This window comes from Moschus berezovskii, chromosome 16 (assembly GCF_049115385.1).
Source record: "Moschus berezovskii isolate FMDL1 chromosome 16, NW_MosBer_1.0, whole genome shotgun sequence".
NCBI classification, from domain to species: Eukaryota; Metazoa; Chordata; class Mammalia; order Artiodactyla; family Moschidae; genus Moschus; species Moschus berezovskii.
In genome coordinates, this window is record NC_142475.1 from 60,746,063 (window position 1) to 60,769,998 (window position 23,936).

General features: G+C 44.4%; 1 protein-coding gene across 1 annotated transcript in view; it reads left to right on the top strand.

Moving 5' to 3' along the window:
* ADCY8 (adenylate cyclase 8) overlaps positions 1–23,936 on the top strand; it is a 237,202-nt gene that overhangs the window by 66,807 nt on the left and 146,459 nt on the right. Inside the window, exons 3-4 of the mRNA XM_055432577.2 lie at positions 8,455–8,585; positions 23,630–23,741. Coding sequence (XP_055288552.2) covers positions 8,455–8,585; positions 23,630–23,741 — 243 coding nt within the window. The remainder of the gene's footprint in view (positions 1–8,454; positions 8,586–23,629; positions 23,742–23,936) is intronic.

Genomic DNA, 23,936 nt, shown 5'->3' on the forward strand with positions numbered 1-23,936 from the left:
AAGCTGACCCTCAGGAGAAGAAGAGACCCAAGTTTTAAGGAAAGAGTCATTATGGGTCTCTGGTTCTTTTTGTTTCCAAAGTCCAGGTTTTGCCCCTAGATTCCTTAAGACACCAGTATAGTTATGATAAAGGCTGATTTTGCTTCAGCTGTGTCAACTAGAATATCTGTCTCTTTATCACCAAAGGAATCAGATAATATAGCCACTTCCTCACTAAACCGTGTTGGTTTCTGGAGGTGGAAAAAACATCCTTTTTGCTCTCACATGCTTCCCAGTTTAGGGAGGGTGCTGTGCTGTGCTGTGTTGTGCTAAGTCGCTTCAGTCGCGTCCCACTCTTTGCAAACCTGTGTTATGGACTGTAGCCTTCCAGGCTCCTCTGTCCCTGGAATTCTCCAGACAAGAATACTGGAGTGGGTTGCCATCAGGAGATCTTCCCGAACCAGGGATCAAACCCTCGTCTCTTCCATTTCCTGCATTGGCAGGAGGATTCTTTACCACTAGTGCCACCTGGGGAACACTTAGGGAGGGTGACAGACACCCAAATAAGAACTGTAAAATCCCTTTAGCTGAAGTCATCTGGATGGGAAACTGCTTGATAAATTGAAAAAGTAGGTTGAAATGGGAGCTTATGGGAATTCAATTTAAATATTTTATTTGTAATTTAAACATGGAATAATAAGTTCATTATCTGGTCTCTTAAAATAAGGCCAAGGTATTTTTCAAGCAGAGGTCTATTGCTTCTCACAGAGACCACAGCTACTAGTGCATCAGTTAAAATCTCTAGCTCTTTAAAATGGAGCCACATATTTAAAAGTACTCTCAAAGTTATCAGAGTGATTTCTGGATTTTTATTATTTTCCCCACAAATGTGTGTGGTTGGCTTGCTGACATCTAGTTTTGGTGCAGTGTTCTAGCTACGCAATATTACCAAGTCTTTCCAAAGTGTGCAATTCCATTTTTATATAAACAGCATCCTGTGTTCTTACTCCATATTTTTATTTACCATTCATTACCTCTAGAATATCATCTCTGCAAAGGTGAGTACTGTGTCTGGTTTTGTCTACTGCCTATTCTCCAGCCCAGCGCTGCACCTGTCACGTAGCACCTACGGCTTGGCATGAGAAACAAGTGAATAAATGGATGAATTACAATCTAAGTTTCAAAGGAAAAAGAAATGGGCTTGAGTCTTCACTACACACTTACCAAGTGTGTGACTCTGAACTGCTTCATTTGGCTTAAATTCTTTAAATCTCAACATCTTATATATATCAATAAAATGCAATGAAAATAGTAACGTACTGTCAATTAAAAAATAGTCACAACCTGGAAATTGAGAGTTATTTTGTATTTGGTGGGAATTCTCAGGACTTCAAGCCCTGGAGACAGCATCTCAAGTGACCGCGAGAGAACTGTTGCGGGGAGGCGGGTGGGGAGGAGTCAGGTTAGATAGAAGTTTGCAGCAAAAGGCAGGTAGTCTGAACATCAAAAGGTTATTGTTAATTAAGGAAAATCAGGTATCTCAAATTAAGGAATTTGGTGCTCTTTTATGTATGGGAAAATGCAAGCGTCTGGGCTCACTGAAATCATTCCTTTCATATGCATCTCAGCTGTCTTGGGCCAACATCCTGCTTCTTGGTATTTTTACATCCCTAGGTCCTCATTCACTGTAGGGAGGACGAGGAAACTGGATCATAGGCATTGTTCTCCCTTTTGGGTTCTCTCTGGGATCAGAGATTTACATTTGGAGGCCGGAAATCCCTGATGGCTGTCACATCCTTGTTTACTGATAAGGCAGCAAATACTCCATTTCACACTACTATGGGCTTCCCAGGTGGCTGTAGTGGTAAAGGACCCACCTGCCAATGCAGGAAATGTTAAGAGACATGAGTTCAATTCCTGGGTCAGGAAGAATCCCCTGAAGGACGGCATGGCAACCCACTCCACTATTCTTGCCTGGAGAATCCCAGGGACAGAGGAGCCTGATGAGCTATGGTACATAGGGTCACAAAGAGTTGGACACAACTGAAGTGGCTTAGCATGCATGCATGGTTAATGTGAGGTTTTGATTAGATACTGAATGCAAAGTACTTGGCTTGTTACACAATGAGCGATCACTTTAAAATAAGATATTATGGGGGACTTCCCTGGCGGGCCAGTGTCTGGAACTCCAACCTCCCAATGCAGGGGCCCTGAGTTCAATCCCTACTCAGGGAGTTGGATCCCTCATGCCGCAACTAGGAGTTCACACACCTTGACTAGGAATGTGCCTGCTGCCACTAAAGATCCCACATGCTGCAGCTAAGACACAGTGCAACCAAATAAATAAACATTTTTTTAAAAAGATACTATCTCTAACCCCAGGATAAGCCTCTGGCCAGAGCCTGGACCTATACTGCAGTTGACCTTGCTTGGCCTACGGTACAGAGAGTATTGGGAGTCTCCGGTTTGCGAGGGTCTGAATGGTGAGTTCTTCCCAAAGCCATTCAGAGGCATGGGTGCGTGGTGCAAGCTCGGAAGTACTGCCTGCCTCAGAGGACTGCCCTGCTTTCTTCTCTCCTCCAGGGCCAGCATTTGCATAAAACGAGGATGCTGACTCCCTCACTGTTTTCACCATGACTTCCCCCTCAGGGTGCAGTGTAGCAATAGATGCCCAGAAGCCATTTTGATGACGGGGAATAGAGCCAGGTAGAGGAGAGGCAAGTCCAGGCAGGAGCCACTGAGGCCCTTGAAATCCACCCGGGCTCCCTTTTCACGCAAATGAGAAAAACCCGGGGAGAGAAAGACGTGCAGAATGAGAGTACAAAGGCCCCCCTGGGCCAGTCTGGCTACAGGAGAGAGTCTTGTACCTCTGATCTCCAAAGCCAGAAAATCTGATATTCTGCCTCAGTAAGACTTGGGAATTGTATTAAGGGGCAAACTTTCCCATTTTTCTTTCAGCCTGTGTTTTCAGGGGATTTGAATGATGTTTCTCAAGCAGCTAGCAAATCTGAGGGAAGCAAAAGTGTTGAAAATGGGCTTTATAAGCAGACTCCAGGCAATTTCCCATCGTCTAGAAGAAAATGCCTTACAGGTTGGGGAGCTGGGGCAGTTGGCAGTAGCCAGACTAGCCAGAGGCTGGCAAACCTGGGTGCTGGAGAATTTTGCTATTAAAATTTTATTTTGAAAATCTCCCATAAAGATGTTGAACTTTATGAAATATATCTTCAGAATTAATGGGGACAATATTATGATTATTCCCTTTTGATTATTACAAGGTATTTAATGTTAAATTCTTGTGTTTCTGGAATTGTAAAACAAAGCAAAGAAACAAAATCTATTTCTGTTTGCAAACAAGGTGCACCTACCTCCTAAATAATATCTGCTGTTCTGTTCACCAGTGTCCCAGAACTAAGAGTCAGAAAATAAAACATGAAATGGTTTAGTCAGAAAAAGCTCTTGTGTATGATAATTTGTAATAAGTTTAAATTTTTTAGTCATCTGGGAACACATTGAAATTAAAATGTTTTCTAAAAATAAAAAAATAATTCTCCCATAAAGCGTCTATGCCATACTTGAAGACTGAATATGCACTGCCACTTAAAGAATCTATTTAATAATTAATTATCTTGTGCCAGGGACTGTGACGGCCATGGAAGGAGATGCAGTCATGAACTGAACACAGTCTCTGCCATCTCTCTGTTCACTCAATTGTTTAGGAAATATTTATTTAGTACCTACAGTTTTGAGGCTCAGAGTGCCCCTCAAAGCCTTGATACAGACCGACTCCCATCCAGCAGCAGTTATCTGAACTGGATCACAAGTACCTGGAAATTGACAGACAGCGTAATAAGCATGAAATGGACATCAGGCAGGGGCCTTTGCAGGAAGCAGGCTTCTCAGCCCCACAATGGGACAGCTTTCCCAAGAGGAAAAACCTCATTATGTAAAGCTCTGTGGACACGTCATTAATAAAGCCCTTCACATGAGAGAAGGGTTAAATAGAGCAAAGAGGAAGCAGGAGGGAATTAACTCCAACCCCTGCACGTATTTTATTTCATTGAATTTTCATTGCAGCCTTGTGAAGTAGGTGATCTTATCACTATTTGCCAAATCAGGGAACTAAGTCTCAGGGAGAGGGTGAATTTCACCTCAGTTCAGTTCAGTTCAGTCGCTCAGTCGTGTCCAACTCTTTGCGACCCCATGAATCACAGCATGCCAGGCCTCCCTGTCTATCACCAACACCTGGAGTTCACTCAAACTAATGTCCATTGAGTTGGTGATGCCATCCAGCCATCTCATTCTCTGTCGTCCGCTTCTCCTCCTGCCCCCAATCCCTCCCAGCATCAGACTCTTTTCCAATGAGTCAACTCTTCCCATGAGGTGGCCAAAGTATTGGAGTTTCAGCTTTAGCATCAGTCCTTCCAATGAACACCCAGGATTAATCTCCCCCAGATGGACTCGTTTGATCTCCTTGCAGTCCAAGGGACTCTCAAGAGTCTTCTCCAGCACCACAGTTCAAAAGCATCAATTCTTCAGCAATCAGCTTTCTTCACAGTCCAACTTTCACCTCCATACATGACCACTGGAAAAACCATAGCCTTGACTAGACAGACCTTTGTTGGCAAAGTAATGTCTCTGCTTTTTAATATGCTATCTGCTACTGCTGCTGCTGCTGCTGCTAAGTCGCTTCAGTCATGTCCGACTCTGTGCGACCCCATAGACGGCAGCCCACCAGGCTCCTCCGACCCTGGGATTCTCCAGGCAAGAACACTGGAGTGGGTTGCCATTTCCTTCTCCAATACATGAAAGTGAAAAGTGAAAGTGAAGTCGCTCAGTCTTGTCCAACTCGTAGCAACCCCACGGACTGCAGCCTACCAGGCACCTCCGTCCATGGGATTTTCCAGGCAAAAGTACTGGAGTGGGGTGCCATTGCCTTCTCCAATATGCTATCTAGGTTGGTCATAACTTTCCTTCCAAGGAGTAAGCGTCTTCTAATTTCATGGCTGCAATTAGCATCCGCAGTGATTTTGGAGCCCCAAAAAATAAAGTCTGACACTGTTTCCACTGTTTCCCCATCTATTTCCCATGAAGTGATGGGACCAGATGCCATGATCTTAGTTTTCTGGATGTTGAGCTTCAAGCAAACCTTTTCACTCTCCTCTTTCACTTTCATCAAGAGGCTTTTGAGTTCCTCTTCACTTTCTGCCCTAAGGGTGGTGTCATCTGCATAGCTGAGGTTATTGATATTTCTCCCTGCAATCTTGATTCCAGCTTGTGCTTCTTCCAGCCCAGCGTTTCTCATGATGTACTCTGCATATAAGTTAAATAAGCAGGGTGACAATATACAGCCTTGACGTACTCCTTTTCCTATTTGGAACCAGTCTGTTGTTCCATGTCCAGTTCTAACTGTTGCTTCCTGACCTGCATACAGGTTTCTCAAGAGGCAGGTCAGGTGGTCTGGTATTCCCATCTCTTTCAGAATTTTCCATAGTTTATTGTGATCCATACAGTCAAAGGCTTTGGCATAGTCAATGAAGCAGAAATAGATGTTTACCTAGTACAACTTTATCATTGAGTGATGAAGGCAGGATCTGAACTCCAGTCAGACTTAGAGCCTGGGGCTTTTCCCATCTCACCAAGAATCCCATCCAGGAAAAGCATGGTAAAGGATTGCGTCCTGGCTTTGCCATGTGCTAAGTGTTCAGGTCATGCAAGCGGTTTGATTTGATCCAGTCTGTCGGTTACGTGAAGCTTATTATTTGTGCCTGCTTCTTTTCAGGGTTTTGTGAGGAACAAATGAAAGAATGAATGGTGAAAATGCTTAGGATCCATAAATATCTATGAAGAGTTGAGAAACTATGATGATTAGAATGCACCTGTCTTAGGGGGAGGGCTTGGGGGAGGCATGGAGTGGATGGTTGGTGTCAGCAGATTTAAGCTGTTATAGGTTGAATGGATTAACAGCCAAGTCCTACTGTTTGGACAGAGAACTATATTCAATATCCTATGATAAACCAAAATGGAAAAGAATATTTAAAAAGAATGTATATATATGTGTGTGTGTGTGTGTGTGTGTGTGTGTAACTGAATCACTTTGCTCTACAGCAGAAATTAACAATTAGCATTGTCAATCAACTATACTTAATTTTTGAAAATTAATAATAATAAAATGTATCTGTCTTAAACTCCTTTCCATACTAGAGCAAATTATAGAAAAAGAAAGAAGCAGATTCTTGCCTAGTTCCCACAGCATAAAATCATTTTAGGTTTTAGTTCATGTTGCTAGTCAATGGGTTATTTTGTTTTTATCTACCGTGTTGATCACATGGTAAAACATTTTTCTGAAAGTTCCTACTTTCAGGCTATGTGTTTCTGGTTTCCTTTCCTCTTGAGGAAGAGTTGATGTCTTCTGAGCCTGATTCCTCTCCCGTGTTCCCCATTTCAGTGAATGTAACACATGCTTCCCATTAACCAAACTCACATACCTAGCTATCACCATGTTTGTTTGTTTTTTTAAATTTATTTATTTTAATTGGAGGCTAATTACTTTACATTATTGTATTGGTTTTGCCATACATTGACATGAATCTGCCCCGGGTGACATGTGTTCCCCATATCACCATGGTTATACCCTCTTTCTCTCCTGCCATCCTTCTGGTTGCCAGTCCTATAGGCCGTATCCCACCATCACCTCTCACCTGGTCTCCCTGCCCGCACCCTTGGCCCCTTCTGACAATTCATTCTCCTAACCTCAGCCAAGGATGTTCTTTTAAAATATCAATCAACTTATGTCATTCCTCTGCTTAGTATCATGCAGTGGCTTCTGGTTTTAGTTGGAATTAAATGCTAACATCTTAGGCAGGTCTGACACATTTATCTACACCTCCAACCTCACTGCATATCACCACACTCCTCTCTTGCCACCCTCCAGCCTCACCATTGCTCTCCATTTGCCTCGGGACATTGCACTCACTGTTTCCTCTTCCTGGGGCTCTCTTCTCACACTACACAAGGCTGGCTCATTCCAAACTTTCAGAAACTCATTTACATATCAGTTCCTCAGGAAGGTCATTCCTGACCCCCAATTTGGATCATGTCGTCAACCACCGTAATCTCTGATCATGACCTGTTCTTCTTGGCATTTGTTACACATAAACGTGTGTGGGCACGTTTGAGAGTGTTGTATTCAATGTCTGTATCTCCTTTCAGAATGTAAGCTCCACAGTAGTAGGGCTCTCACCCATTTGGTTCACCACCATCTACCAACACTCATCACAGCGCCCAGAAAATAACAAGTGCTCAGGAGACATTTGTCATGTTCCTAGAATGGTAGAAAATCAATAGTTCCTCAAGAAGTTCAGCCAAGAGCCCCATGACTTGTACATGCTCTATCCACCCTTCTGAGACCCAGTGATCAGTTTAACAAGACTGTCCCTTGCTGACTGGAAAAAAATTGCACAACCTAAAAGTTGATAGTTATTGTTAGGTAGTTAGAATAGGAAAAAGGATGGCTGTTTCCACCACCAGAATGGCGGCGGCTAAAAGTCAAGGAAGGGAAAAGACCACCAAAATAGAACAAAGGAAGGTCCGAGGACCAGAGTGAGGACCTCAGGTAGAACAAACAGCATTCCTGGCTAGCCCAGTTTACATAGGGCATGCCCAGGGGAGGAGAAAGAATGTATAATAAGTGGAGCCAAAGGGCCGGGGGTCTCTCTGTGTGTCTGCACGTGCACACACTCTGTCTGTCTCTCTTATTTTCTCTTTGCGTCTTTTGGGTCGGCATGCCCTCATGCCTTGATGACATATTTTCCTTTTATTTTCTAAATAAAACTGAGCTATAACAAGCAGCTGTAACACTGTCCGAGAGCTGTGACGTACCGAGGGCTTTAAGTCCATCGCTTCAAATTTTTGTTGTGACGAGACAGAACCCAGGAAATTTACCCACTCCCCTAACAGTTTTATTCAGCAGACTTTCTGAGGATTTCAAACCTGGAACACAGCATCTCAGACATGCTGAGAAAACTGTTTCTAAGAGGCAAGGGCGGATGGGGGAGCCAGGATATGTAAGAGTTTTTGCAACAAGAGACCAGGTAGTTGGAACATCAAAGGATTACTGTTAACAAAAGAAAATCAAACATCTCTCCTTAAGGAATTTGGCGCTTTTCTATGTAAGGGAAGATACAAGCATCTGGGTTCATTGAAATAATGCTTTTGATATGCAGCTCTGCTCTCTGGGGCAAGTATCGTGTGTTTCCTCATCGGAGTTTCCTCAGGGTGCGTGGTCCAGGGTTGCTGCAGCCACCTGACTGCTAGATGAACTTGGCAGTGGGCAGCTCCTTTGTCTCCATCCTGAGTTCCCTCAGGGCTCACCGTCAGGGCAGCTGTAATCTCCTGGCTTGATGGCTCTAATGTCTTTTGTTTACTGATACACGGCAGCAATACTTGAGTTCTCACCCTTGTGTTGGTTTGTCCCAGGAACGACTTGTGCTGTCCGTGCTGCCTCGTTTTGTTGTCCTGGAGATGATCAATGACATGACCAACGTGGAAGACGAGCACCTGCAGCATCAATTCCACCGGATCTACATCCATCGCTATGAGAATGTCAGGTGAGCAACAAGACCCCCACCTGGGTCTCTGCGCTGGCTGCTCTCACCTCACCGCCATGATTTCTGTTTGCCTAAATGTCAGCGCCTTTCTTCATGTGATTGATTAACTCATTAACTAGTGATTATTCATCAGAGAGTTTTACACTTCCAAATTGAGCCTCCAGAAGAATGTCAGAGAAATGCAGTTATATTTGCTAATCAACCTCTTGCCTGGCTCCCCTACAGCAGGCTTGCCTGCCTTTACATTTTGAGTAAGAAAGACAAGAGCTTTTTATACTTTAATGAGAAAAAAATGATTCCAGAATATAATCTGGAGGCTTCAGGGGTGATTACATATGTCCCTTCTTTATATTTCTTATGCATGCTAAGTCACTGCCATCGTGTAGATTCCTATCTACTCCCAGACTTGTCTGGAACAAGCCCATCTACCTTGGCAGACAAGGGTCAAGTCGTAAGGGGCTGTGAATGTCCCATTCAGGGCTCTCTTCTGAGCTGAACTGTAGTCCTGTTTCCTCCTTATCCATGTTCATCACCGCTGTTTCTAACTCTAATGAATTTATGAGATACACAAAAGTATTAGAACCTCACCTACACCAAGCAAGGCACTGAGCATGTTCCCATAGACTGTTTTATAACAACAAAAAATGGGTCTTTTGATTCCCCATTCAGATCAGCACGCTGAGGCTTCATCAGGTCAGGGAGCTTCCCTAATGCACAAAGCTCTTGCTGAGCAACCTACAGAGATTTGGTTGTTTAGTCACTAAGTTGTGTCCAGCTCTTTGCAACCCCATGGACTGTAGCCCACTAGGCTCCTCTGTCCATGGGATTCTCCAGGTAAGAATACTGGAGTAGGTAGCCATTCTCTTCTCTAGGGAATCTTCCCCACTGAGGGCTCGAACTTGGTTCTCCCACATTGCAGGTGGATTCTTTACCATCTATGCCACCAGGGAAGTCCCATAAGTGTCTTTAAAACAATACAAAAAAAGGATTACAGCTTATTTTTGTTTTGCAAACATATTTTTGGCCACCCATTCATCCATCCATCCACCCAACCATCTGTTATTGCTTCACCCATCCATCCATCCATCAATGCCTTCTCTGTGTCAGATGATATGGTAGGTAGTGAAAATCAGAGGGGCGGGGTGGGGGGGCTCCTTAATGAGGCAGTGAGAGAGTGAAAGTGTTAGTAGCTCAGTCCAACTCTTTGCAACCTCATGGACATGAACCCCAGACTGTAGCCCACCAGGCTTCTCTGTCCATGGAATTCTCCAGGCAAGAATACTGGAGTGCCCTCCCAAAGGAATGATAGCCATTCCCTTCTCCAGGGGATCTTCCCAACCCAGAGATGGAAGCGGTATCTATTGCATCACAGGTGGATTTTTTACTGTCTGAGCCACCAGGGAAGCCCTTTAATGAAGCAGACCAGTTTAGAATTCCAGTTCTCCCTCTTCCTTGTGTATGACTGTGGGCAATTTACATACCTGCATCTCAGCATCTTTCTCTGTAAACTGGGCATTTTAACAGCCACCTTACAGTGGTTTATACAGATTATGTCAGTGAAGATATATACAAAGCGAAGGATGGGTGTAAGCGTATCATAGAACATTAAGCATATTGTAGATTGTTTCAGACATTTTCATGGTTGCAAGCGAAAAACAATCCAACCCTGTTAAAGTTCATGAGCTGAAAAATTTGTAAAACAGCATCACTTGTAAATGTGGAGCAGCATTTGTTGGTTTTGAGGTCTTATTTTTTTATAACTCAAAATAAGCAAAAAATAGTTTCTCTTTTCCTTGGTTCATACAAAGTTTACTTACAGACATATTTATGAAAATTTTGTATAGGATATTTAATATCTTAGTAATATTTTACAATTTAAAATTCTTAAACATTTATTCATAATTGGTTCCAAGTCATAGTAATACATTTTTAAATAGCAAATGAATAAAAGATAAATCAAGTCACTTTTTATTCTCTGAATTGAAATAAATGAAAACTGATGCTTTTAAAAAAAAATAAAGAATCCAACCCTGGCTGTTGTAAAAGAAATGTAGTGAAAGGCCACGTGGTGGCTCCCAGAGTCACTGGGGAAGGATGGAGAGGCAGGCTTAGGAAATGGGCCAGAATGAAGTTGAAAGCACAGCCAACATCACAGCAGGGCACTGGGCCAGTGAGGACACTGGCTGCTTCCACTGTTCCTGAAGAATCCATTCCCTGTGCTATCAGCCCTGTCCCAGACTCCACCCCTGCACACAGCATTCCTCCTGTAGCCCCAGAGTCTGGATTTGGCTGCCTCTGACCACCCCCCACCAACCCCGCCTCTTTGCATCTCAAGTTAAGCAAGCCTGAGGCACATGTATGTGTCCAATTGGCTGAGCCCCAGTCATTCCCCAGAAGTAACAACGAAGCAAACAATCTAACTTTTCAGCTTGTCCAATAAAATTGTGTCTCCCTCCCAGCAAATATCACAGGGTGGGAATTCCCCAAGCATTGGGGGGAATCTATAGGTTGGACAGCTCTAAAAATCACCAGTGTACCCTCTTAGTTCCTTTCTTCCTAACTTCAGTAGAACGGAAGAACTTTTCCTTCTTACCAGCATCCCTGGGTGTTTTTCTGGTGTGCCAGGGCACTCATGTGAAAGTAAGTCTGGCAGAAAGCTTCATTCTAACACAACCCTTTAGAGGGTGTTTAAGTATGGGTCATTCAGATTCTCAACCAAGAATTGAGATACACTGATTTAGATGCTTGAGTTTGCAAAGAGCCCCTTGTCAAACAGAAGCTCTAATAAAAGATACAATCCAGATCAAGGAACTGGTCCCCCAGTCAATGGGAACCCATCAATACCAATTGCAGAACAGGCTCAGGGCAGTACCAATAACTATAATCCAGTGTGAGGTTCTATTATTAAAATAATCAAAGGATGGTAAGAGACCATAAAAAGAAGAAGGCCTGGAGTGGGGATGGAGGTGGGTAAAGAAACATTCCTAGATGAGATGATTCTTATTTGCTTCTTTGAAATTGAGTCAGTCAAATGAAAAAAACCAAGGAAAGGAATCCTGGACAGAGGAATCAGCACACGTGAAGGCAGAACAATGATATATAAATATGAAAAATACAAAATATATAATAAATATTTGATATATATGAAATTTTGAAATATGTATTCACACAGCATAATGATTTATATACAAGCATGCACACATACATGCTCAGTCACTTCAGTTGTGTCCGACTCTCTGTGACCCCATGGACTGTACCCCACCAGCCTTCTCTGTCCATGGGATTCTCTAGGCAAGAATACTAGAGTGGGTTGCCATGCCCTCCTTTAAGGGATCATCCCAGCCCAGGGATCAAACCCATGTCTCTTGTATCTCCTGCATTGGCAGGCAAGTTCTTTACAACTAGCGCCACCTGGGAAGCCCATATATAAGTATGCTGCTGCTACTGCTGCTAAGTCGCTTCACTCGTGTCCAACTCTGTGAGACCCCATAGATGGCAGCCCACCAGGTTCCCCCATCCCTGGGATTCTCCAGGCAAGAACACTGGAGTGGGTTGCCATTTCCTTATCCAATGCATGAAAGTGAAAAGTGAAAGTGAAGTCGCTCAGTCGTGTCCGACTCTTCGCGACCCCATGGACTGCAGCCTACCAGACTCCTCCATCCATGGGATTTTCCAGGCAAGAGTACTGGAGTGGGGTGCCACTGCCTTCTCCAATGATATGTAATTTAATGAGGTATTAATTCAGTTCAGTTCAGTCGCTCAGTTGTGTCCAACTCTTTGCAACCTCATGAATCACAGCATGCCAGGCCTCCCTGTCCATCACCAACTCCCGGAGTTCACTCAAACTCATGTCCATCGAGTCAGTGATGCCATCCAGCCATCTCATTCTCTGTCGTCCCCTTCTCCTCCTGCCCCCAATCCCTCCCAGCATCAGACTCTTTTCCAGTGAGTCACCTCTTCGCATGAGGTGGCCAAAGTATTGGAGTTTCAGCTGTAGCATCAGTCCTTCCAATGAACACCGAGGATTGATCTCCTTTAGAATGGACTGGTTGGATCTCCTTGCAGTCCAAGGGATTCTCAAGAGTCTTCTCCAGCACCACAGTTCAAAAGCATCAATTCTTCGGCGATCAGCTTTCTTCACAGTCCAACTCTCACATCCATACATGACCACTGGAAAACCCATAGCCTTGACTAGACAGACCTTTGTTGGCAAAGTAATGTCTCCTCTGCTTTTTAATATACTATCTAGGTGGGTCATAACTTTCCTTCCAAGGAGTAAGCGCCTTTTAATTTCATGGCTGCAATCAGCATCTGCAGTGATTTTGGAGCCCAAAATAATAAAGTCTGATACTGTTTCCACTGTTTCCCCATCTATTTGCCATGAAGTGGTAGGACCAGATGCCATGATCTTAGTTTTTCTGAATGTTGAGCTTTAAGCCAGCTTTTTCACTCTCCTCTTTCACTTTCATCAAGAGGCTTTTGAGTTCCTCATCACTTTCTGCCCTAAGGGTGGTGTCATCTGCGTATCTGAGGTTATTGATATTTCTCCTGGCAATCTTGATTCCAGCTTGTGCTTCTTCCAGCCCAGCGTTTCTCATGATGTACTCTGCATATAAGTTAAATAAGCAGGGTGACAATATACAGCCTTGATGTACTCCTTTTCCTATTTGGAACCAGTCTGTTCCATGTCCAGTTCTAACTGTTGCTTCCTGACCTGCATACAGGTTTCTCAAGAGGCAGGTCAGGTGGTCTGGTATTCCCGTCTCTTTCAGAATTTTCCACAGTCTATTGTGATCCACACAGTCAAAGGCTTTGGCATAGTCAATGAAGCAGAAGTAGATGCTTTTCTGAAATTCTGTTCTTTTTTCGATGATCTAACAGATGTTGGCAATTTGATCTCTTGTTCCTTTGCCTTTTCTAAAACCAACTTGAACATATGGAAGTTCACAGTTCATGTATCGCTGAAACCTGGCTTAGAGAATTTTGAGCATGACTTTACTAGCGTGTGAGATGAGTGCAATTGTGCGGTAGTTTGAGCATTCTTTGGCATTGCCTTTCTTTGGGATTGGAATGAAAACTGACCTTTTCCAGTCCTGTGGCCACTGCTGAGTTTTCCAAATGTGCTGGCATTTTGAGTGCAGCACTCTCACAGCATCATGTTTCAGGATTTGAAATAGCTCAACTGGAATTCCATCACCTCCACTAGCTTTGTTCCTAGTGATGCTTCCTAAGGCCCACTTGACTTCACATTCCAGGATGTCTGGCTCTAGGTGAGTGATCACACCATTGTGATTATCTGGGTTGTGAAGATCTTTTTTGTACAGTTCTTCTGTGTATTCTTGCCACCTCTTCTTAATATCTTCTGCTTCTGTTGTTAGGTCCATACCATTTCTGTCCTTTATTGAGCCCATCTTTGCATGAAATGTTCCCTTGGTATCTCTAATTTTCTTAAAGAGATCTCTAGTCTTTCCTATTCTGTTTTCCTCTATTTCTTTGCATTGATCGCTGAGGAAGGCTTTCTTATCTCTCCTTGCTATTCTTTGGAACTCTGCATTCAGATGCTTATATCTTTCCTTTTCTCCTTTGCTTTTTGCTTCTCTTCTTTTCACAGCTATTTGTAAGGCCTCCCCAGACAGCCATTTTGTTTTTTTGTATTTCTTTTCCATGGGGATGGTCTTGATCCCTGTCTCCTGTACAATGTCATGAACCTCTGTCCATAGTCCCTTAAATCTATTAATGAAGTATAACTGTAATGAAATATGGCATATTATAAAATCGGTATATGACAAATGACAAAAGTGCCTGTCACCATGGAGAAAGAGGAGAGAAAAAATTACCATAAAAATATACAGAAGTAAATATTTGTAAATAAAAATATAAAGAAGCCTGCATTCCCATATCAACATACTTGGGAGCTTTAAGTTCAATAAGTAACACGTTTGGGGTTCCTTCTGCATTAATCAGTTTCCAGGACTTCCCTTAGTGGAGGACAACTAAAGTTACTTCTGCTCTCTGCACCTCGCCCATTTATTTTCAGTCATCGAACTGAACTTTTGTGCTCCAGACTCCTTTCCAGAACTTGGAGCCACACTAAATTAAGATTGAGTTTGCTGCCCTACATTCTCCAGCATCCTGAGCTCTCGGTGAAGGAGCCATTTCTAATGGGAGAAGAATGTTCAAAGATCCTGGCAGCTGGAGGCGCCACTCCCTGCTGTTTGTAGAGGCATTGATGGTGAGATGCCCACGGCTCCGCAGGTCCAGGGAAGATGTTCTTAACGCGGGGCGGTGAAGCCTCTTCTGCCCACAACAAGGGCTACTGAAAACTAAAATAGGACCGGAGATTTAAAAAGAAAGAGGCAGAGGAGGACAGCCTTTTCCCAGCCCCCAGAGCACACCTAGTGCAGGAAGATGACATTTTTGAAGTGCAGTTCTCATCCTGTCACTCTCTTCCAGGCAACCCACCTGGATCATTCTTTCTTCTCAGTTGCTTTTATGTCGTTTTTATGTTGTGACCTTTCCCTAAAAATAGTCTGCTCTAAATGTCCCACTCAGTTATATTTCATCCAGCTCATTACATCCCGCCCTGATAAGGAGTGGTAAGAGGAGCCATGCTTGGGAACATGAGTGTCCTAGGGTGGACTGCGGCGAGCAGCTCCGGGTTTGCACGATCCCAGAGCACTTTCTGAGGCACATCTCCTGCATCATTTCATCTCTCTGGATCTCCATTTCCCTAATTCAAAAGCCTAGCTGCTTGAAATGGACAAAACATTTGGACTGTCAAGTCGATTTTGGCTATAAACATCTGAGACTTCACCAGCTTTGTTCTGGCGCTCCACCTGGCTACTCGGCTTTTTATGGCAAACCATTTGGGCTTCCAGTCCCATCTGTCCAGTTCTATTTCTCTTTCCTTACTCCCAATATATTTAAGACTCTTCTTGTGCTAGTTAGGGTAATGCTCTAACATATAACCTTTCAGTTTCAGTGATATAAATTCAATATAATTTGTCCACACAGTTTCCTCCTGGCTTATATACCCTGGTCAGTGGGTGATTCAGGGATAAAGGCCCCTACATTTCATATGGGTGTCAACGTTCTCACCATTCTGTTCTTGGAGAGAAAAGGCATACCTGCTTTTATAACACTTGGCCCAGAAATGGCATGTGTCAGTCTGCTCAGATTCCATTGATGGGACCTGGTTACATGGCCCCACCGTGATACAAGAGGGCCAGAGCCCCTGCTAGTGGCCTTAGCTAGTGACCGGGAGGTGTGGATTTGGTGGACAGTTAGCTTCTCTGCCCGAGCTTCTAGCTCCCTTCCTCTTGCCCCCGACCCCATAGCATGTACATTTGCACGTATGCGCACATAACTCAGTCCACTCAGTTTCTTGATTGGCTGCCTCTTCCCAGCCAGGCTTGTCAAAGTAGGCAATCATCACTTTGAAGCTGAATCCAGCCTCTGTACTCCGACTGTCTTGGAGACAGAATTTTGGGTGAAGTAGAAAAGAATTGCTTTATTGCTTTGTCAAGTCAAGGGGGCCACAGTGGGCTACTGCCCTCAAAACAGTGTGTGCTGACCTGGAGGGGGCCGTGAGGAGTCTTATAGCTCAAAGAGGGTGTGATCAGCTGATGGATACTCTTCTGATCCACTGGTGGGGAGGTGAGTGGGCGTGAGCATCATCAACCAGGTTTCAACCAGTCTGTGGTCCCTGTGCTTGTGGGCAGCATATGTTAACTTCTACTTCAGTATAGGGAAACAGCTCAAAGATATTGTTGTGTGTATCCCCTGAAGGGGAACCAGGACCCTGCCCCAAGGCTGCACTATTGTTTCTTAACTGCTCCGCCCTGGTCTTTGCATCCCATCCCTTCCCTAATTAGTAATTGTTTGAGCCTGCCCTTTGGAACTCAGGGAAAGTCACAGAGGCTGGATGGACCCTATTTTTTGTAATCAAGAAATGGGGGGTGTAAGATCGAAACAGCCCAATGATGTTAAATAAAAGAACCCAGATGCCAAATAGATAATGTAACAGGCTTTAATGCCTAGGCGCCGCCGGGCGGGATTCCCAGACCTAATGAGAGCGAGGTCGGGGAAGTCCGTGCGGAACAAAGGCAAGAGGCAACTTATATAACTTTAGGCAAGATTTGGAGTGGTGGTCTCATAGGTCAGTTAGCGGGGCGGGGGAGGGGGGGGCGCGGTGCAAGACTGGGTTGGTTGCCCGGTCTGCTCAAGGTTGTGCTGACGCGGCGGAATAGTTCTTGCTGTTTCTGGGCAGAATGCTGTTTCTGGACAGAAGGGGGAGGTTAGGAGAGGGTTGATTTTTACCAGGACACTCCAGTAGTGGGGGAGGGAATGAGAGAATAGAGCACAATAGTCAGAGTCCAGCGGGACTTTTTCCCGCCGGCGGGAAAGGGAAGAGGGGGAGGAGAAGTCCAACAATGGCCACTGAGGTCCGACCTTACAGGGGTCACAGAAAGGGTGCCCAGGAGCCCCACAGGGACCTGCTTGGTTTCAACATAAACAAAATGCAGTTGAGTGGAGCTAGAAAACTTGGCTTTGAAGGTCTGTTTGAGTGGCCATCTCTCCAATTCCCAAAAATTTTCACAAGGAGTTACATACCCTCCACTTATTGAGGACTACACTGTTATTTATAACAGTGATATAAGTGATATATCACTTATTTATAAGTGATATAAATGATATTTATAAGTGGAGTAACCTTGAAGAGTAGCTTGCATGATCTCTGCTTTATTATCAAGAAAATGGAAGCTCAAAGAGGTTAAATAACCTTCCCAAAAACACAGGTTAGGAAGAAAAGTCTACACACGGCTCATGTTCCTAATGAGTCTAGTGAATTCTGCTAAGCATCCTTGAGGACAGTATTTGCAGAGTGACTAATTTTTTTCAGCCAAATTATTTTCAGCCAAATGAACAACTTATGTAAACAAATTAGATCTGACAATTAATATGGCCTCTTCAGTATATTCACCTTGGAAGGTTACAAGCTTATATTTAGAGTCAAAAGATCTGATCTTGAGCCCAGCACCTGGGGGTAGCAGAATGAAGAATAAAGTAAGAACCAGGGCATTGGTTTCTTCTTATCTTTTATTTGACAAACTTATTACATAACTAAGCATGCACAAAAATCACCTGGGGCTCTTGTTAAATTCTTGTTCGATTCTGACCCAGAGGGTCTGGGATGGGGCCTGAGATTCTCCATTTCTAAGCAGGTTCCAGGGGATGCCAGGGGTGGCTATGACCACTCTGAGAAAGGAAGATTTAATTCTGAAGATTTCTGTTGTTTCAATTCAGGGAATATTTCATGAGGCCCACCACGTGGCTTGGGATACAGGGTTTGGGATACAGAGGTGATGCTCTTCCTGTTCTTTACCTATGGATGGAGCACACCTCGCACACATGGTTAGGGGATTAGCCTGACAGAGGAGACCACAGGCTAGGCAAAGAGCGAGAGTGTGGTGACCAGCTATGCTTGGGGAAATCTCCATCAAAGTTGAATCTTAGCATATGAATGGGGTCTTAAAGGACAACTAGGATTTTATTTTTCCAAAGATTTTTTTTTAAGGTGGACCATTTAAAAAAGGGTTTTCTTGATTGATTTATGGCTGCACTGGGTCTTCACTGCTGCTCAGGCTTTTCTCTAGTTGCTGCGAGCATGGGTTACTCTCTAGTTGGGATGCCTGGGCTTCTCATTGTGGTGGCTTCTCTTGCTGCAGAGCTCGGGCTCTAGGGCGCCCGGGTTTCGGCAGTTGTGGCACATGAGCTCAATAGTTGTTGCTCCCAGGCTCTAGAGCACAGGCTCAGTAATGGCAATGCCTGGGCTTAGTTGCTCTGCAGCATGTGGGATCTTCCTGGATCAGGGATCAGACCCATGTGTCCTCCACTGGCAGGTGTATCCTTTACCACTGAGCCACCAGGGAAGTCCAGGATTTTATTTTATTAATTTTTTATTGGAGTTTGGTTGCTCTACAATGTTATGTTAGTTTCTGCTGTACAGCAGAGCAAATCAGCTTCACATATACCTTTAGCCCCTCTTTTTTGGATTTCCTTCTAGGTCACCACAGAGCAGTGAATAAAGATCCCTGTACTACACATAGGTTCTCATGAGTTATCTGTTTTGTACGTATTATCATATGAGCTTCCCTCACAGCTCAGTTGGTAAAGAATCCACCTGCAATGCAGGAGACCCCGGTTCGATTCCTGGGTCAGGAGGATCCACTGGAGAAGAGGTAGGCTACCCACTCCGGTATCCTTGGGCTTCCCTGGTGGCTCAGCTGGTAAAGAATCTGCCTGCAATGCAGGAGACCTGGGTTTGATCCCTGGGTTGGAAAGATCCCTTGGAAAAGAGAAAGGCTACCCACTCCAGTACTCTGGCCTGGAGAATTCCATGGACTGTATAGTCCATGGGGTTGCAAAGAGTCAGATGCGATTGAGCGACTTTCACCTTCGTCAATAGTTTATGTATGTCAATTCCAATCTCCCATTTCAGCCCACTCCCATTTCCCCCCTTAGTGTCCATACGTTTGTTCTCTATGACTTTGTCTCTATTTCTGCTTTGCAGGTAGGTTCACCGGTACCCTTTTCTAGATCTCATATCAGTTCAGTTCAGTTCAGTTCAGTTGGTCAGTCGTGACCGACTCTCTGCGACCCCATGAATGATAGCACGCCAGGCCTCCCTGTCCATCACCAACTCCCAGAGTTCACTCAAACTCATGTCCATCAAGTCAGTGATGCCATCCAGCCATCTCATTCTCTGTCGTCCCCTTCTCCTCCTGCCCCCAACCTTTCCCAGCATCAGAGTGTTTTCCAGTGAGTCAACTTGTCGCATGAGGTGGCCAAAGTACTGCAGTTTCAGCTTTAGCATCAGTCCCTCCAATGAACAGCCAGGATTGATCTCCTTTAGAATGGACTGGTTGATCTCCTTGCAGTCCAAGGGACTCTCAAGAGTCTTCTTTAGCACCACAGTTCAAAAGCATCAATTCTTCGGCTATCAGCTTTCTTCATAGTCCAACCCTCCCATCCATACATGACCACTGGAAAAACTATAACCTTGACTAGACAGACCTTGGTTGGCAAAGTAAGATCTCATATACATGCATTAATACAGGATATTTGTTTTTCTCCTTCTGCCTTACTTCACTCTGTCTAGGTCCATCCATGTCTCTGCAAATGGCACAGTTTCATCCCTTTTATGGCTGAGTAATACTCCATTGTTATATGTGCCATATAACACATCCTCTGTTTATCCACTCCTCTGTTGATGGACATTTAGGTTGTTTCCATGTCTTGGCTGTTGTAGACAGTGCTACAGTGCACACTGGGATGCAGACAAGCAGGATTTTAGTGGGTTGTAAAAGGAAAGAAAGCTATGCCAGGGAGCAGGCACACCCTGTACAGACACCCTGTACAGACACCCTGCATAAAGCAACGTGTGTTCAAGAGACCACACACAAAAATGATGCTGTTGAAACACCGAGCATGTCTGAAACCTTTATGCCCTTTGTTCTTAAGGATTCTATTTCTTCTTTCAGTAGGCTCCTTGTTCCATAAGGGCTGTGATTGTACTTTCCACTCTCCATTGTATCTCCAGGATCTGACACATAATAGTCATTTAATTAATTAGCTGTTAAATGAATGAATGAACCTTTCCTTCCATAGACAGATATTAGTAGTTTGAGGCAAATAGATCCATAAAGTGAGCAGTTCTACTAGACAGTCTCTGGACCCTTCCACTTCCCATGTGTGTGAGGATGATGGCTTATTTCAAAGGTAGCATACTATAGTGGTAAAGAGTACAGACTCCCTGACTGTCTGGTGGTTAAGAGCCTGTGCTTCTAGTGCAGGGGATGAGGGTTCGATCCCTGATTGCGGGCCCACATGATGCGTGGCACGGCCCAAAGATTTTTTAAAAAAAGAGTAAAGTTTCCAGAGCCAGGCTGTCTGGTTCAAACCCCAGCTTTTCATGTGTGTTGCCAAGTTACTCAGGCTTCAGCTTCCTCATCTGTAAAATGGAGATGATCATCCTCGATCCTCCCTCATAGCTTGTTATGAGGAATGAATGAGTTCATACATGTAGAACTCCGAGATCAAGTCCACAGTCTATACTCTCTGAGTATTGCTGCTACTGTTGTTTCAGGCTTTTGCCCACAGCTAGGAATTCTTTTAACTTCAGGTGATAAATAATCCAGTTAATAGTCAGATTTTCTTCTACCTCGTTGCTTGTCTCTCTCTCCTCCATTCAACCATTCAATTATAGTGCACTTTTGTACAATAATGATGCCAAGAGCTGACGCATTTATGGGGCACTTACTATGCCAGGCACTGTGCTAAACACTCGCTACCTGCCAGTGAAGTAGGTGCTGAAACGATCTCCAGCAGACAAAGGCTTGGAGAAGTTCATAGTGTTCATAAGTGGTTGACCTGGGATTTGAACCCCAGTCTGTCCAGACACAAATGCTATGCACATGACCAGATACAATACCACCAGAAAACTGTGTAGGACAGTAGCCGTGTGGTGACTCTTCCAGAGGAAGCCTCATACAGGAACAACCTAAAGGTGTCATTCCCATGCTTAAAACCCTTCGCTCGCTTTCCCTCGTGGTCAGGAAAAAGTCTGTCTTCATCAGCCTGGCTTGTCCAGCACGTCTTTATCATTCCTCTGTTCTCTTCTCTGAGCTCATCTCTCTCTCTCCCTTCCTCCCTCCTTCTCTCTCTCTCTCTCCCTTTTCCCTCTTCTCTTCCCACCTTCCTTGCTCAATGCTACCCTTCGACAAGCTGTCTTTGAATTCTTGCAGAAGCCTGTTACGTCTGCTCCTTCCCCAATCAGACTCCAGTGTGTGCTGATCTCTGCTAAGAGCACCCATTCTTTTATTCACTTTACCATCAAGTTCTCTAGAGCAGCAGGCCCCAACCTTCTTGGCACCGAGGACCAGTTTCGTGGAAGACAGTTTTTCCACAGACCAGGGCATGGACAGGGGATGAATGATTCAAGTGCGTTCCATTTATTGTGCCCTTTATTTCTATTATTATTACATCAGCTCCACCTCACATCACCAGGCCTCAGATCCCAGAGGTTGGAGACCCCTGCCCTAGGTCAGTCTAGACTCCACCTGGACTTGGCTTCACTAGGAAACCCCTGATCCTCTAGTGGCTGGTCCAGCCCCTCCATGAGCCTTTCCATTACAGCACTCGCTGCCTGCGTTGTTTTTGTTTTTTTCTTTGTCTGCCCAACTCCACTCCCCATCCTCTGAGGATCTTGAGGACAGGTACTGGGCATTCTTTATCATTTAATACAATTTTCTAGCACAGTGGGTAGCTGGTCACATAAATATTTGCTTAAATAATTAAGGCATTAACTAATTAATTAAAGCAATAGCATTTAAATTGACATCTAAAAGGGACTTCCTTGGTGGTTCAGTGGTTAAGACTCTGAGCTCCCAATGAAGGGGGCCTGGGTTTGATCCCTGGTCAGGGGACGAGACCCCACGTGCCACAACTAAAGACCCTGCATACTGCAACAAAGATCGAAGATGCCATCTGCCACAACTAAGATCCAGTACAGCTGAATAAATAAATAAAAGGAAATAAATATTTCTAAACATTGAGATCTAAGGATTCCTAATGAGTCCCTGAGTGGGCTTCCGGGAAAGTAAAAATCCCTTGAAATCAAGTGCAAAATTTTGAATCCTTGCACATTTTTTAGAAGCTAAAATCCATAACTTCTATCAGATTCTTAAAGGAGTTTGTAATGGAGACAGCTTTAAGAACCACTGAATACCAGGGATGACCAGCGTAAGTCAATGTACATTCCACAGTGCCTTCTGGCCGATTCACCTATTTCATAAAACTAAGTCACACTGGTGGTGAAACTCACCATTCTTTTATGCAACACTAAGAAAATTAACCAAAAAGTGTGACACACTGCAAACATGCAGTCAGTTTCGAGATTTGATAAAAACACGGGAATCAAGAAAATACGGTACCCTCTCTGATGTTCATCCTTCCTCTCAGAGGTACCCCTGAGGATGAATTGATCCCTGAGATGGTGTGTTAGGTGGGTGGAATGGTGCCTCACCATGCAGTTCAACCTCAAGGACAATCCCAACTCTGCCAAGGGCTACCTGTGAATGTTGGGCAAAATTTCCTGATCTTCACATTGGGATGAACAGTGCCTTCCCCATGGGCTAACTGGGTGGCTTAACTAAGCGCTCATACAGTGCCTTGCTTTGATAAGGCTTTCAAGGACCACCCCTTCCCTTACACCAAGCAATATGCATAGGATAAGCCCTCAGCTAACTGAAATTCTTAGTAAATATACATTTCAGAGAAGTCATTATTATTCTGCCGAAGGTCTCCCAGGCTTGCTACTTGTTTCTGCAATTTTTAAAAAACATCGTAACTCTTTATGCCTGCAGTTTGGGATAAAGCATGTGTCATTGGACTGGAGATAATGTGGTTTTGCATTCTTTTGTTCCTGTGTCCATTGCGCTCTGTGTTCATGACATCTGCATTTGCAAGTATAATTCATAAGGAAGGCTTCATTTTGTTTTCCACAATAAATTGATCTATTCCAGGGCTTCCCTCATGGCTCAGTTGATAAAGAATCCACCTGCAGTGCAGGAGACCGGGGTTCAATTCCTGGGTTAGGAAGATCCCCTGGAGCAGGGAAAGGCTACCCACTCCAGTATTCTGGCCTGGAGAATTCCAGGGGGTTGCAGAGAGTTGGACACGAGTGAGTGACTTTCACTTCACTACTGAAAACTTCCCCTTTTGGGTTGTTCGCGTGACCAGCACTCCACAGTCCTGCACAGGAAGAAGGGCTTTCTCTTGCCGTCTTGTCCTTCCTGAACCCCTGGGTGGACTGCCCGCTGAAATGTTTGGGAAACACTGAGGTATACCTCGAGACTCCCCTGGCAAGGAGAGCTAACATCTCAGGCCACGGTGGGTTTGTTTGAATGGGGATGTTTCTCCCAAGGTGGATTCAAATATTAATGTACTCTCTTCCCCCTCCCCCTCCCTTCCCTGTTGTCTAGTATTCTTTTTGCAGATGTTAAAGGATTTACCAACCTCTCCACGACCTTGTCTGCTCAGGAGCTGGTCAGGATGCTCAACGAGCTCTTCGCCAGATTTGATCGACTGGCCCATGTGAGTTGAATTTAATTCCCTCCTCGTCTTCGCAGGAGTGACGGACTGCATGCAGAATTAGGGGAAAAAGCGACTCAGTCTTCATCACCAATGTCATTACCGTTCTGCATCCTGACCCCAGACCTGGACCCCTGACCGGTGTGCATTCTGGGGACTGATGTTAGTTATTTACGGTTTGTCAGATGAATTTTCCCA